This window comes from Pleurodeles waltl, chromosome 9 (assembly GCF_031143425.1).
Source record: "Pleurodeles waltl isolate 20211129_DDA chromosome 9, aPleWal1.hap1.20221129, whole genome shotgun sequence".
Taxonomy (NCBI): domain Eukaryota; kingdom Metazoa; phylum Chordata; class Amphibia; order Caudata; family Salamandridae; genus Pleurodeles; species Pleurodeles waltl.
The window spans coordinates 1,080,456,685-1,080,471,145 of NC_090448.1; the positions used below are offsets into that span (position 1 = coordinate 1,080,456,685).

Genomic DNA, 14,461 nt, shown 5'->3' on the forward strand with positions numbered 1-14,461 from the left:
GATATATTCTGAAATACCTGCACAGTTCATTTAAATGTTGTGTGCTTAACAAGCAGTATCCTGCAAGACTGTTACATAAATCCCTCTCACTTTGAAATTAGAGAAAGAAAAGTAAACACCAAGTTCCCTCAGAAGATAGAACCAGACATTTGACTTCTGTCTGAATGCACAGCAAATGTGACAAGATAAGAATAAGATTTACAGGCCCATTTACAGATAGGAGCACTCATGGAAGAATACAAGGTTAGGTAGTGTGAAAAGGCTTTGCTCCTTGGGAGGGAGGAATTGAACCTGGACACCCTAAAATGGAACAAAGCCAGTAAATGGAAAACCAGACAATGTGAGTTACAAACCACAAAGCCAATGGTAAGCGACAGGCTAAATGAATACCATGAAAGCCTTGACTGTCCACAATGTGTCTTTTGCAAACTAGCGAGCTCTGCTGTCTCGTAGGCTTCGACCTAATTATTACACCCAAGCAGGAGACACATACTTACCGTGTCAACCCTACAGAAATCAACAATACACAATCCAATGACCAAAAACACTATGCCTAAGCACTGGATCATATCGCATACCTCCTCACAGCTAACATTTGGGGACCACAGTTTGGGGAAGCTCCGAGCCCAAACCAGACTGAACTAAACTTGTTTCAACAAATACCAAAAAAAAAATGAACTTTTTAACTACCCTTTAATATCAGACTGCAACCAAAGAAAATCGAGTAGGCGCTTGTCTGATCCCATTAAACCCAACTGTTTAACCTAACCTACAATGAGCTGTAGTGAATGAAAGGAGGCATGCATAGCTTTATAAAGGAAGACAAGACAAGTGACAATGGTATGCTTTACGTGGGAAATTGCAATGACGCAGCACAATATTATTCAGATTTAAAGCAAAATGTTCACGCCACTGTTTTGAAGTGCACCCTGTGTCTGTTCGCTAGCAATTTCCTCTTTTCAGTGATTTATCAAGCAGAGAAGTTAAACTGTGACACAAAGAAAATGTGCTCAATGTGAATGTTTTACACGCACAACTGTAGGCGAAAGCAGTGCACCATTGAATACTTCGCAAAAATTACACAAATAGGTCATTTTATTTATCTGCAATGAAATTGACAGAAAAAATCTTTCCATAAAGAGGTATCAAAGTGGGGAGGGAAGCAAGAGGATATAGAGAGAGAGAGAGAGAGAGAATGAATCGTTGTTTATCAAGTGTCCCACAAGAATGTAAAACACTTTAACTGAATTTACAAGATTTTCCTTTGTTGTATTTACAATAAAACAAAACCAAGTATGTTGGCAAAGATGAAAATAGCCCATGTTGCAGTCTTGAATCTTCAATCTCCTGGTTCACCAAAGAATGGCACAGATAACACTTACTCGATATCCACCAACTCCACTTCAAAAATTAAGTTTGCATTAGGTGGTATTCTGTTTGCACATCGAATCAAGGAAATCAGCAAAGATTTGGAATAGTTACTAAACAGAACTGCTTGGAAAGCAGACATTAAGAACAAATGTAGAAAGGGAAATAAACGTTCAAGTGAGAAGTCTGACAAGATTAAAAAATTCATCTCGTACACAGGAGGCCAAGCCTTGACTGCCAATTTTGAATCAAACACCAACAATTTGCAAAGGCTACTCAAACTTTTCCTGGTTGATTCTTTTACATTCACTCCTTTACGATTTCAATGAAATCTTATGTCATCAACATTTTATTGTTTGGCTTGCATCAATTGAATTGTATGTGCGGTTCGGAAGCGAGGATTATGCTTTTTCTTTCATGCCTTAGCGTTCAACAAACTAACTCCCAAGAACCCCTGGGAGGAAGTAGAAAAAAAATAGCAATACAATAACCAATCAAATGCCATAGTAATAGTCTATTTCACCAACGTCTCCCCACAAGGCACTTCCTCTTTCTTTCCTGCTTCCAGCAGATTTGTGTGTAACCGCTTACCGTGGTGGCTGGGCTGCTGAACTAGAGGGGGCGCGGGCAGCGACACTTACCGTGTCATCTGCCAGCATGCTGAAACTGACACAGAATGCGGAAGTTAACACTGAGGGCAGTCTCTCAGCCCTGCTACAGCGAGCCACCCGCTCCGCCTGGAAGCCGGATGTCCTGCCGAGTCGCGGTTGGTATTCTGTTGATCGAAGGGAAGCCGCAGATGCCTGCACTGCAGGTCTGCATCTGGAACTATTGTGGTCCCATTTTTTCCCACTATCCCATTACTGTACCATCATTGACCGGCTGCTTTAGGGGCTAGGCCCTGGCGGGAGGAAACCCTCCTGCTATAGGGCGTGGAGCCCCTTCTGACCCGCTACTTTGAATTAGTGCTGTCAGCACGCTGCATCATGCTGGTTTACACCACGCCTCAATTGGTTTAAGGCCTGCAAATAATTGTGGGGGTCATGGAAGGCCTGTTAAGATAAGCTTCTGGATGTAACAGGGCCTTTGACTAAAAACCTCGAATTGGCAGAGCAAGCAAAGGCCACCAGCGGCTCCTTGTCCCCTGAGGGGACATCTGAACAGGTGCAGTGCCCTGTCATTTTTTGGGCAATGCCAATTGCGCACGGTCCACGGAACAGCATGGTTCCCTCCTTATCAAAGTTGATCCCAAGCTGGGGGACCTTGCTTCATCCAAGACAGGGCCAGCGGTCACAGAAACCTGTTTGGGGACCTGTTTGTTAGGGAGCTGGGCAAATCTGTGGCTACTTTTACATCATTAAATAAGGTACAAGTCTATTAAGAACATTTTCTACCCACGCCTTTTTGTCTGGACTGGTAGCGGCAGGGGGGGGGCGCAGCTGGCTGCTTCTATTACCAAGCCTCCTCCAAAGGAGGAGCCTGCCAGAAGGGCCAGGAACAGCCCCATCCAGGGGCCTTCTTCCCCACAATAAGAGGCCAGCGGGAAGAGGTTCTTCCAGAGGACCGCCACAGGAACAATATGCAGTAAGTGCAAAATTCAATTAATGTACTCAGGTGGGATGGCCCGCTTTCTCAATTTCTGCACAATTGGCAACTCATTACCGCAGATGCCTGGGTGCTCCCAATGGTGCAAGATTTTCAGATAGTTTTTTTATAGGTCTCAAATTCAACACAAGAGCCCTCGTCCTCCGTTTTTTTTCCCTGAGATGCAGAAGTCTCTTATAAACCAGGAGGTTTCGGGTGGTGGTGGTGGCATCTCCTTCACAAGCAGGCCGACCAACATCCACCCAAAGGGTTTTCTGAGCAATTTGTTCCTGGTGGAAAAGGAGGGACGGGGACAACGCCCCGTGATCACCTCTAGGAATTCAACAGCTGGTTGTATATCTGCATTTTAAAATGGAGGGGATCTCTCGGCATTTTAAAATGGAGGGGATCCATCTCCTCAGAGATATTTTGCACCCACACTACTGGATGGTGCACCTGGCCGCGTATCCTCATTTATTACCCCTCATTGCCGCTTCCTACAGTTTCAATGGCAGGGTTCCACTTTCCAATTCAAGACCCTTCCTTTCGGTCTTTCCTCTGCCCCTTGGTGCTTCAATGTGTTGAAACCAGTGGTCGAGAAGCTGAGAGATCAAGGCCTTCGTCTCATCATTTATCTGGACAATGCTCTGATCATGCATCAATGTTCAGCTTAGGATCAATCTTTTGGAAATCCTGGGGTTTCTCATCAACATACCTTCTTGGGCTTTGTCAGACTCAGTGGAAAAGACACTAAGACTGCTGCGGCCCAAGATAACCAAAATCCACAGGGAACTGAGGAGGACTTTGTTTCATTCCTCGATCTACATACACCAAGTGGCTAGGATAGTGGGACTCGTCTTCTCCTCGATCCAAACGATATTTCCAGGGCCACTGCACTACAGAGCCCTCCAGAGACTCAAGGCGTTTCACTTGCGCAAGGGTCTCCGTTACTCCTGAAGGAGGAGTTCAGAAACAAAATGAATTGGTGGATATCCAATATGGAGGCCTGGAATGGCAGGGCCATTTTCGGCTCCGATCCAGACATCATTATAGAGCTCAATGGCAGCAAATCAGGACGGGGTGTCAGGTGTGTCAAGAGGTTCACAGTAGGAAAATGGTCAACAGACTAGCAATCCCGCCACATAAATTGCTTAGCGCTCATGGCGGGCACCTCTGCAGTCCAGTGCTGGACCAAGGACAGGGCTAACTGCAGCGTCTTTCTCAAGATGGATGTCTCTACAGTTCGATATAGAAACCATCTCTGGGACAGGTCGAAGTTCTTGCGGACCTAGCCAATGAGTTCTGGGCATACTGCCTCAACAACAAGGTGTCTGTCAGGGTCAAGCACCTCCCAGGGAAGTCTAACCAGACGGCAGATTGGTGCTCTCTGTAATGGCAGGACACAAGCCTGTGGCAGTTACATCCTCAAGTCTTTGCCCGGTTACACAGCGATTGGGGCCCATTCTCTATGTACCTCTTTGCGTCCCGGCTAGATCACCAACTACCAAGGTACTGCAATTGAATGTCCGACCACCTAGCCCTGGCAAAGGATGCGTTCCTCCAGGACTGGTCAAAGGAGATTGGGTATGCATTCCCTCTCTTCGCCATGATTAGGAGACTCAGCAGAAGTGAAGAGACAGCAAGCCGAGGTAGTGCTGATCACCCAAATATGGACATCTCAAGCATGGATTCTGGTTCTTCCAGCACTTTGTGGTTTTCTAATCCAAATCCCCTGCGCTCCAGATATTCTTCAGGATCCTCTAGGCCAGCATCACCCGCGAGTCCTTCAGGGCCGTCTACCTCTTACGGCCTGGCAGATTACAGGGAACAATGGAAGGTGCCAGGCCTTTCACAGGAGGCTGCCTCTATGCTATCCAAAACCTGGGCAGAAGGAACCTCCAGGAGATACAAATGAGCATTGACCAGATGGCTGCGTTAGTGTGTTCAACGACAGGAAGATCCCATGGGGTGCGGCACTGCCCCAGTCCTGAATTTCCAGACCGCTCTAGCGTCACAAGTTATATCATACAGTCAATTCCTACCGTTGAGCTATCGCCGCAGGTCACTGGCCAATACAAGGGACCCCTGTAGGAGAGCACCCACTGGTCTGCAAACTGTTGAGAGGAATTTGCCTCTCCCTACCTCCAGAACTCAAATATTCCACTCTGTGGGATGTCAATAAAGTTCTGAACAGAACATCTTCCAATCCTGGCAAAGGAATGACAACCTTTCACACAAGGAACTGTCTGCAAAATTGACGGTGCTTCCATGTCTGGTCTCGTGCCGTAGGATGTCAGATGTTAGAGCCCTGGACATTTCAAACAGAGTATTCACTCCTTATGGGGTTACCATCCAGGTCTCCAGGAGGAAAATGACAGATTTGAGAACTATTTCTTACCCAGTTTCGATGTGCATCCCAAACTTTGTGTAGTAAGATGCCTCAAAGCATACGAGGAAATGACAAGAGTTTTCCACGGACAGGCTGACCTACTGTCACCCTCAAGAAAGAGGAAGTGCCCCGGGGAGGGAAACATTGGTTATATGGACTACTACTATGGCATTTGATTGGCTATTGTATTGCTGTTTTTTTCTTTTTTTTCCTACTTCCTCCCAGGGGCTCTTGGAAGAGGTAGTTTGATGAACGCTGCTAGAAGTATTCAAGGCACGAAAGAAAAAGCATAATCCCTCCTCCCCCGTCCTTAATAGAATTGAAACTTTCCATTACGTATGCTAAGAAATTTTACATTCCTTCTTGAGCTACTGGCTATCTCTATTGATCCAACCTCGTGGGATCACTTAACTTACAATTGCTTAAATCCTGTGGGGTCTTCACTGGCAGCCGGTCAAATCAGTAATTCAGTTTAAGTTGCTTTATTTGCTTCAGATTTTTTTTTACACATCATTCATTTACAGTCGAAATAAAAATCTGAAGGGACTGAAGAATACTTCTTATCTAGTGCAGTCCATTAAAATGCTGAAATAGAGGCCTAGATGTTACGTTTCTATAATATGTTGGATTCTGAGTTTCGCAAGAATGTGTATTTTCTATCATGTTATTACTTTGTTAATATTGTTTGTACAGTGCTCGGATATACTTATCAATTCTAGGTAAACTTTTATATATTAAAAAAAAAAAAAAAAACACAAACAATTGCTAAAACGCTTAACAAAAGTTCGCCATAGAGCGACCTGGCTGATGTCCATAAGAGAATCAAATTGATGTATTTATTGTAAACCGAGTACAGTGGGTTAATTCAGCCCAATCCGTTAGACGGTGGGCCCGGACGGTCCGGTTAGGTCAGGTCACGCTCTTCATCAGGACAGAGTGGAATCAGGCTGGGAGGGAGAAGGATTCTTGCCCTTTTTGTAAGCATGAAGCACCGTCCCTTTCGCAGATAACTGTCTTTTGTACTTTTTTCATAACAACAAGTAGTCACCTGTTGTTGCCGGTTTTTAAAGGGCTGCAGGTTTGTTGCGTTAGCGATCCAGTGAGGCTAATCCTGCTTTGTAATAGGTTAGTATGCTGGGCCTTGGCTGAATTTCTATCCGCTGTAGCTGAAAAGCAGAAATTTTACTTTACAAAATAACATACTCTTTGCACTTTAGTGCTGATAGTGGGTATGTATTTTAGTATGATTTAATTTCAAAAGGAGGATCCTTATGCTGAATTGCACATTGACAGTATTTAACAATTCGTCGTTACTGTCAATTGTGTGATTTTTTAAAAATCTCTATGAGTGAATTTTCATGCAGTTTTGCACATTTTGCGGGTATTGCACAATTTGTATTTGAAGTTATTTTTTATTGACAAATTTGCTAGTATAGTATGCACCCGAAAATCTCAGGCCTTGTTCTGTGCCGTTCAAGTAGCTATGTATCTGATATAGGGGCTGGGTGCTGCACTGTAGTTTTCTTCTTATGTATGCATGTTTTTTATTTTATTTTGGCTCCAAATTATAGCTCCCTAATCTGAGGTATTGAGATGTTTGCGAATAAGAGCTCGTTTATTGTTGATTTTAATGCTGTAAAATGCATGATTTGTATTGCCTAATGGGCACGAGATCAAACTAATAAAGATATACAATACGATACATGCAGAAAAGTTTTTGCCGTGGATGCAAGTTTGGTTGGACATTTGGCGTTTACGATGAAGACCATCTGACTTGTTTTGCTGCGTTAGTTATGAAATTCAGGTAAAATGTTTCCTACATTATGCACACCAATTTCTATCTGAGTTACTGTGGCAGGCTTTTAATGTTCTTTTTGTGATGAAAACCTACCAGTGAAAGCATAAAAAGCTTTTGAGTGTGACGGGAGAAACTAGCTTCTGTGAAAAATGAGTGATGACACATGCAGAACAGGAAACAGTGAATTTGGTGAAAGAAAATCACACCATTCTCTTTTCACTTTGGGATGTTGTGACACGGACATATGCCCCCCCCCCCCCCCCCCCCCCCGCCCACCGGCCAGCTATGACCATAATGCATGGTTAGAGCCAAAACGTGAAGTGAACAATAGGAAACACAAGCCAAATACTCATTTCTTCTTGAAAAAGGATACTTTGCATCTGGCTGTCCTTTTCTGCCATAAGCCCATTCAGATTCAATTTCCAGGCAAGCCTTTTCCCCTTTGGTCATGGTCAGAATACCTTCATCCCACTGTGGAAAAAAAGACAATGTTTATGCCTTCATAGACCACACAAATGGCTATTTTTCTGTCCTCAAGATGCATTTTTAGTGTGGAACTTTCCAACGCTAATTTTGTTTTTGCCTGTGTCGTGTGAAACAAGAGGATACATCATCTGTATCCAGTACCGTTACCACTATTTGTGGGTGAACTAAGAATTAAATCACAAGTTTAGCATTGACTAATCTGGAGGAAACCTCACAAAAGTATGTTCGACTGATTTTCTTGCTGCTCTCGATTTACTACATTACAGAAAACACCACCCTAGAATGCTGAAAAATCTAAGTACGATTTTCTCAAATGATGCGCTAAGGGCGGCTGGGAATTCACTCACAGCTGTGCAACGTGATCCAAAGGGGGAGAAAGTCAAACATAGCAACTCAATGGCTTGCTTCCACCATCTCAACTTTGCCTGATGTTTGTGTTCTCAAATTGTAAAGAAATGGCTCCCTGTTGCAGTTACCCCCCACTTTTTGCCTGATACTGATGCTGACTTGACTGAGAAGTGTGCTGGGACCCTGCTAACCAGGCCCCAGCACCAGTGTTCCTTCACCTAAAATGTACCATTGTATCCACAATTGGCACACCCTGGCATTCAGATAAGTCCCTTGTAACTGGTACTTCTAGTACCAAGGGCCCTGATACCAAGGAAGGTCTCTAAGGGCTGCAGCATGTCTTATGCCACCCTAGAGACCCCTCACTCAGCACAGACACACTGCTTACAAGCCTGTGTGTGCTAGTGAGAACAAAATGAGTAAGTCGACATGGCACTCCCCTCAGGGTGCCATGCCAGCCTCTCACTGCCTATGCAGTATAGGTAAGACACCCCTCTAGCAGGCCTTACAGCCCTAAGGCAGGGTGCACTATACCATAGGTGAGGGTACCAGTGCATGAGCACTGTGCCCCTACAGTGTCTAAACAAAACCTTAGACATTGTAAGTGCAGGGTAGCCATAAGAGTATATGGTCTGGGAGTTTGTCAAACACGAACTCCACAGCACCATAATGGCTACACTGAAAACTGGGAAGTTTGGTATCAAACTTCTCAGCACAATAAATGCACACTGATGCCAGTGTACATTTTATTGTAAAACACACCACAGAGGGCACCTTAGAGGTGCCCCCTGAAACCTAACCGACTATCTGTGTAGGCTGACTAGTTTTAGCAGCCTGCCACAAACCGAGACATGTTGCTGGCCCCATGGGGAGAGTGCCTTTGTCACTCTGAGGCCAGTAACAAAGCCTCCACTGGGTGGAGATGCTAACACCTCTCCCAGGCAGGAATTGTCACACCTGGCGGTGAGCCTCAAAGGCCCACCTCCTTTGTGCCAACCCAGCAGGACACTCCAGCTAGTGGAGTTGCCCGCCCCCTCCGGCCAGGCCCCACTTTTGGCGGCAAGGCCGGAGAAAATAATGAGAAAAACAAGGAGGAGTCACTGGCCAGTCAGGACAGCCCCTAAGGTGTCCTGAGCTGAGGTGACTCTGACTTTTAGAAATCCTCCATCTTGCAGATGGAGGATTCCCCCAATAGGGTTAGGATTGTGACCCCCTCCCCTTGGGAGGAGGCACAAAGAGGGTGTACCCACCCTCAGGGCTAGTAGCCATTGGCTACTAACCCCCCAGACCTAAACACGTCCTTAAATTTAGTATTTAAGGGCTACCCTGAACCCTAGAAAATTAGATTCCTGCAACTACAAGAAGAAGGACTGCCCAGCTGAAAACCCCTGCAGCGGAAGACCAGAAGACGACAACTGCCTTGGCTCCAGAAACTCACCGGCCTGTCTCCTGCCTTCCAAAGATCCTGCTCCAGCGACGCCTTCCAAAGGGACCAGCGACCTCGACATCCTCTGAGGACTGCCCCTGCTTCGAAAAGACAAGAAACTCCCGAGGACAGCGGACCTGCTCCAAGAAAAGCTGCAACTTTGTTTCCAGCAACTTTAAAGAACCCTGCAAGCTCCCCGCAAGAAGCGTGAGACTTGCAACACTGCACCCGGCGACCCCGACTCGGCTGGTGGCGATCCAACACCTCAGGAGGGACCCCAGGACTACTCTGATACTGTGAGTACCAAAACCTGTCCCCCCTGAGCCCCCACAGCGCCGCCTGCAGAGGGAATCCCGAGGCTTCCCCTGACCGCGACTCTTTGAACCTAAAGTCCCGACGCCTGGGAGAGACCCTGCACCCGCAGCCCCCAGGACCTGAAGGACCGGACTTTCACTGGAGAAGTGACCCCCAGGAGTCCCTCGCCCTTGCCCAAGTGGAGGTTTCCCCGAGGAATCCCCCCCTTGCCTGCCTGCAGCGCTGAAGAGATCCCGAGATCTCTCATAGACTAACATTGCGAACCCGACGCTTGTTTCTACACTGCACCCGGCCGCCCCCGCGCTGCTGAGGGTGAAATTTCTGTGTGGACTTGTGTCCCCCCCGGTGCCCTACAAAACCCCCCTGGTCTGCCCTCCGAAGACGCGGGTACTTACCTGCAAGCAGACCGGAACCGGGGCACCCCCTTCTCTCCATTCTAGCCTATGTGTTTTGGGCACCACTTTGAACTCTGCACCTGACCGGCCCTGAGCTGCTGGTGTGGTGACTTTGGGGTTGCTCTGAACCCCCAACGGTGGGCTACCTTGGACCAAGAACTGACCCCGTAAGTGTCTTACTTACCTGGTTAACCTAACAAATACTTACCTCCCCTAGGAACTGTGAAAATTGCACTGTGTCCACTTTTAAAACAGCTATTTGTCAATAACTTGAAAAGTATACATGCAATTTTGATGATTTGAAGTTCCTAAAGTACTTACCTGCAATACCTTTCGAATGAGATATTACATGTAAAATTTGAACCTGTGGTTCTTAAAATAAACTAAGAAAAGATATTTTTCTATACAAAAACCTATTGGCTGGATTTGTCTCTGAGTGTGTGTACCTCATTTATTGTCTATGTGTACGTACAACAAATGCTTAACACTACTCCTTGGATAAGCCTACTGCTCGACCACACTACCACAAAATAGAGCATTAGTATTATCTATTTTTACCACTATTTTACCTCTAAGGGGAACCCTTGGACTCTGTGCATGCTATTCCTTACTTTGAAATAGCCCATACAGAGCCAACTTCCTACACAAATGAACTACAGGGAGTGCAGAATTATTAGGCAAGTTGTATTTTTGAGGATTAATTTTATTATTGAACAACAACCATGTTCTCAATGAACCCAAAAAACTCATTAATATCAAAGCTGAATATTTTTGGAAGTAGTTTTTAGTTTGTTTTTAGTTTTAGCTATGTTAGGGGGATATCTGTGTGTGCAGGTGACTATTACTGTGCATAATTATTAGGCAACTTAACAAAAAACAAATATATACCCATTTCAATTATTTATTATTACCAGTGAAACCAATATAACATCTCAACATTCACAAATATACATTTCTGACATTCAAAAACAAAACAAAAACAAATCAGTGACCAATATAGCCACCTTTCTTTGCAAGGACACTCAAAAGCCTGCCATCCATGGATTCTGTCAGTGTTTTGATCTGTTCACCATCAACATTGCGTGCAGCAGCAACCACAGCCTCCCAGACACTGTTCAGAGAGGTGTACTGTTTTCCCTCCTTGTAAATCTCACATTTGATGATGGACCACAGGTTCTCAATGGGATTCAGATCAGGTGAACAAGGAGGCCATGTCATTAGATTTCCTTCTTTTATACCCTTTCTTGCCAGCCACGCTGTGGAGTACTTGGACGCGTGTGATGGAGCATTGTCCTGCATGAAAATCATGTTTTTCTTGAAGGATGCAGACTTCTTCCTGTACCACTGCTTGAAGAAGGTGTCTACCAGGAACTGGCAGTAGGACTGGGAGTTGAGCTTGACTCCATCCTCAACCCGAAAAGGCCCCACAAGCTCATCTTTGATGATACCAGCCCAAACCAGTACTCCACCTCCACCTTGCTGGCGTCTGAGTCGGACTGGAGCTCTCTGCCCTTTACCAATCCAGACACGGGCCCATCCATCTGGCCCATCAAGACTCACTCTCATTTCATCAGTCCATAAAACCTTAGAAAATCAGTCTTGAGATATTTCTTGGCCCAGTCTTGACGTTTCAGCTTGTGTGTCTTGTTCAGTGGTGGTCGTCTTTCAGCCTTTCTTACCTTGGCCATGTCTCTGAGTATTGCACACCTTGTGCTTTTGGGCACTCCAGTGATGTTGCAGCTCTGAAATATGGCCAAACTGGTGGCAAGTGGCATCGTGGCAGCTGCACACTTGACTTCTCAGTTCATGGGCAGTTATTTTGCGCCTTGGTTTTTCCACACGCTTCTTGCGACCCTGTTGACTATTTTGAATGAAACGCTTGATTGTTCGATGATCACGCTTCAGAAGCTTTGCAATTTTAAGAGTGCTGCATCCCTCTGCAAGATCTCACTATTTTTGACTTTTCTGAGCCTGTCAAGTCCTTCTTTTGACCCATTTTGCCAAAGGAAAGGAAGTTGCCTAATAATTATGCACACCTGATATAGGGTGTTGATGTCATTAGACCACACCCCTTCTCATTACAGAGATGCACATCACCTAATATGCTTAATTGGTAGTAGGCTTTCGAGCCTATACAGCTTGGAGTAAGACAACATGCATAAAGAGGATGATGTGGTCAAAAAACTCATTTGCCTAATAATTCTGCACTCCCTGTAGAGGTCATCAGACCTCGGCTTGGCCTTTAGTTGGGCTCCCTCTTTAAAAGCATTTCTAAATTAGTTCTATCCAATTCAGCATGCAGCTCAGCGCCCAATACCGCTGCTGACCTGACTCAATTTGATCTGAGCAGACCCAATGTTTTCGTACACATAGCAGTTTTTTCACTTTTAACATTTTATTTTCAATTTTAGCAATAGGAACATGGAATAGAATGAGGCATCAGAAATTAAGCATTTCTGCAACAAACGGCAAATGATTAGAGTTAACACCTGGGTGGTGTCTTCAAGTGGCATGCCAATAATATTCCTATGATACCCAAGTCCATACGCCAAACAATTTCCATCTGCTAACTGAATTACAAACATTAACACAATCACTGCAAACCAGATTGATTAGACAGACATTTACGAAGAGGGCACCAAATGCCTCTATGCAGCTTGAAACACTAGGGATCATGGACACTCACCATGACCCCTCGCGTATAACAATCACTGAGCATTATATGCACATAAATCTTTAAGCTAGTCATCAAACCGAGGACGTTTTTCCTCTATCCTAAGTCACTGCGACACCACACTTGTCCAACATCATGCTAACCAAGCCCCAGCACCAGTATTCTTTCCCAAAATCTGTACCTTTGTCCCCACAACTGGAACACCCAAGGCACACAGTTAAGTCCCTAGTACAAGGTACCCATGGTACCAAGGGCACTCGGGCCAGGGAAGGTCTCCAAGGGCTGCAGCATGTATTATGTCACCCTGGGGGACCCCTCACCAAGCACATGCACACTGCCCTTACAGCCTGTGTGTGCTGGTGGGGAGAAAAACGTAGAGTCTACATGGCACCCCTCTCAGGGTGCCATGCCCACAAACCACTGCCTGTGGCATAGGTAAGCCACCCTTCTAGCAGGCCTTACAGCCCTAAGGCAGGGTACACTATACCACAGGCGAGGGCATAGCTGCATGTGCAATATGCCCCTACAGTGTCTAAACCCATTCTTAGACATTGTAAGTGCAGTGTAGCCATATCAAGTATATGGTCTGGGAGTTTGTCATTACGAACTCCATAGCTTCATAATGGCTTCACTGAATACTGGGAAGTCTGGCATCAAACTTCTCAGCACAATAAATCCAAGCCTTGTGTTACAGTGCCCCAGGGCACTCCAGCTAGTGGAGGTGCCCACCTCACTCCCCCCCCCCCCCCCCTCACAAAGGGGGGAGAGCCCGATGTCCTGTTTGCAACCTGCACCCAGCCGCCCCTGTGCCACTGAGGGTGTGTATTTTGTGCCTACTTGTGGCTCCCCCAGTGCTCCTCTAATCCCCCCTTGTCTGCCATCCGAGCCAAGGGTACTTACCTGCAGGCAGGCCTGATTCCAAGCACCCAGTCTCCGTAGGAGCCCACGTTAAACTTGCTCCACTTTGACCTCTGCACCCAGCCAGCCCCATGCTGCTGGGTGTTTGGGGTTAATTTGAACCCCGACCGGTGGACTTCCTAACTCCCAGAGACAGAAACCGTAAGTAGTGTACTTACCTGACAATACTAACTTTTTATCGGTTTTTTTTTTTAACAGATTATTGCCAATTTCTCTGAAACTGTATGGTTTGCATTTTTAATTCAAAGTACTATTGATATATACATAAACTGCTTATTAATGTACTTACCTGCAACTTGAATCTCGTGGTTCTAGTAATAAATTAAGAAAACCTATTTTTCTATATAAAAAAAACAATTGATCTGGAGTTAAGTCTGAGTGTGTGCTTCTTCTATTGCTTGTGTGTGTGCGAACAACAAATGCTTCGCACTACCCTCTGAAAAGCTTAACTGCTCAACCACACTACCACAAAAGAGAGCATTAGTATTATCTACTTTAGCCTCTGATAAGCCTCTGGGGAACCGCGGGACTCTGTGCACACTGTATCTCATTTTGATCTAGTATATACAGAGCCAACTTCCTACAGCTGACAACAGTATGCCCACTCAGTATCCAAAATGTCATACCCCAAATCCTGGGCCAATTTACTTCTACACTGTGGATGCTTCACTCTCAGATCATTTGTTATGGTACTATACATAGTTGTGATCACTCCGATCGCAGTGAATCCTGGCACTGACAAAGTAAGAAGCTTCTCCAG

At 45.5% G+C, this 14,461-nt stretch overlaps 1 protein-coding gene across 1 annotated transcript in view; it reads right to left on the minus strand.

The window, feature by feature from the left end:
• Positions 1–1,077: 1,077 nt before the first annotated feature.
• FKBP3 (FKBP prolyl isomerase 3) overlaps positions 1,078–14,461 on the minus strand; it is a 51,965-nt gene continuing 38,581 nt past the window's right edge. Inside the window, exons 6-7 of the mRNA XM_069208736.1 lie at positions 7,513–7,610; positions 1,078–1,433 (exon numbers count right to left, since the gene is read on the minus strand). Of these exons, the coding sequence (XP_069064837.1) occupies positions 1,379–1,433; positions 7,513–7,610 (153 nt within the window). The 3' untranslated portion in view covers positions 1,078–1,378. The remainder of the gene's footprint in view (positions 1,434–7,512; positions 7,611–14,461) is intronic.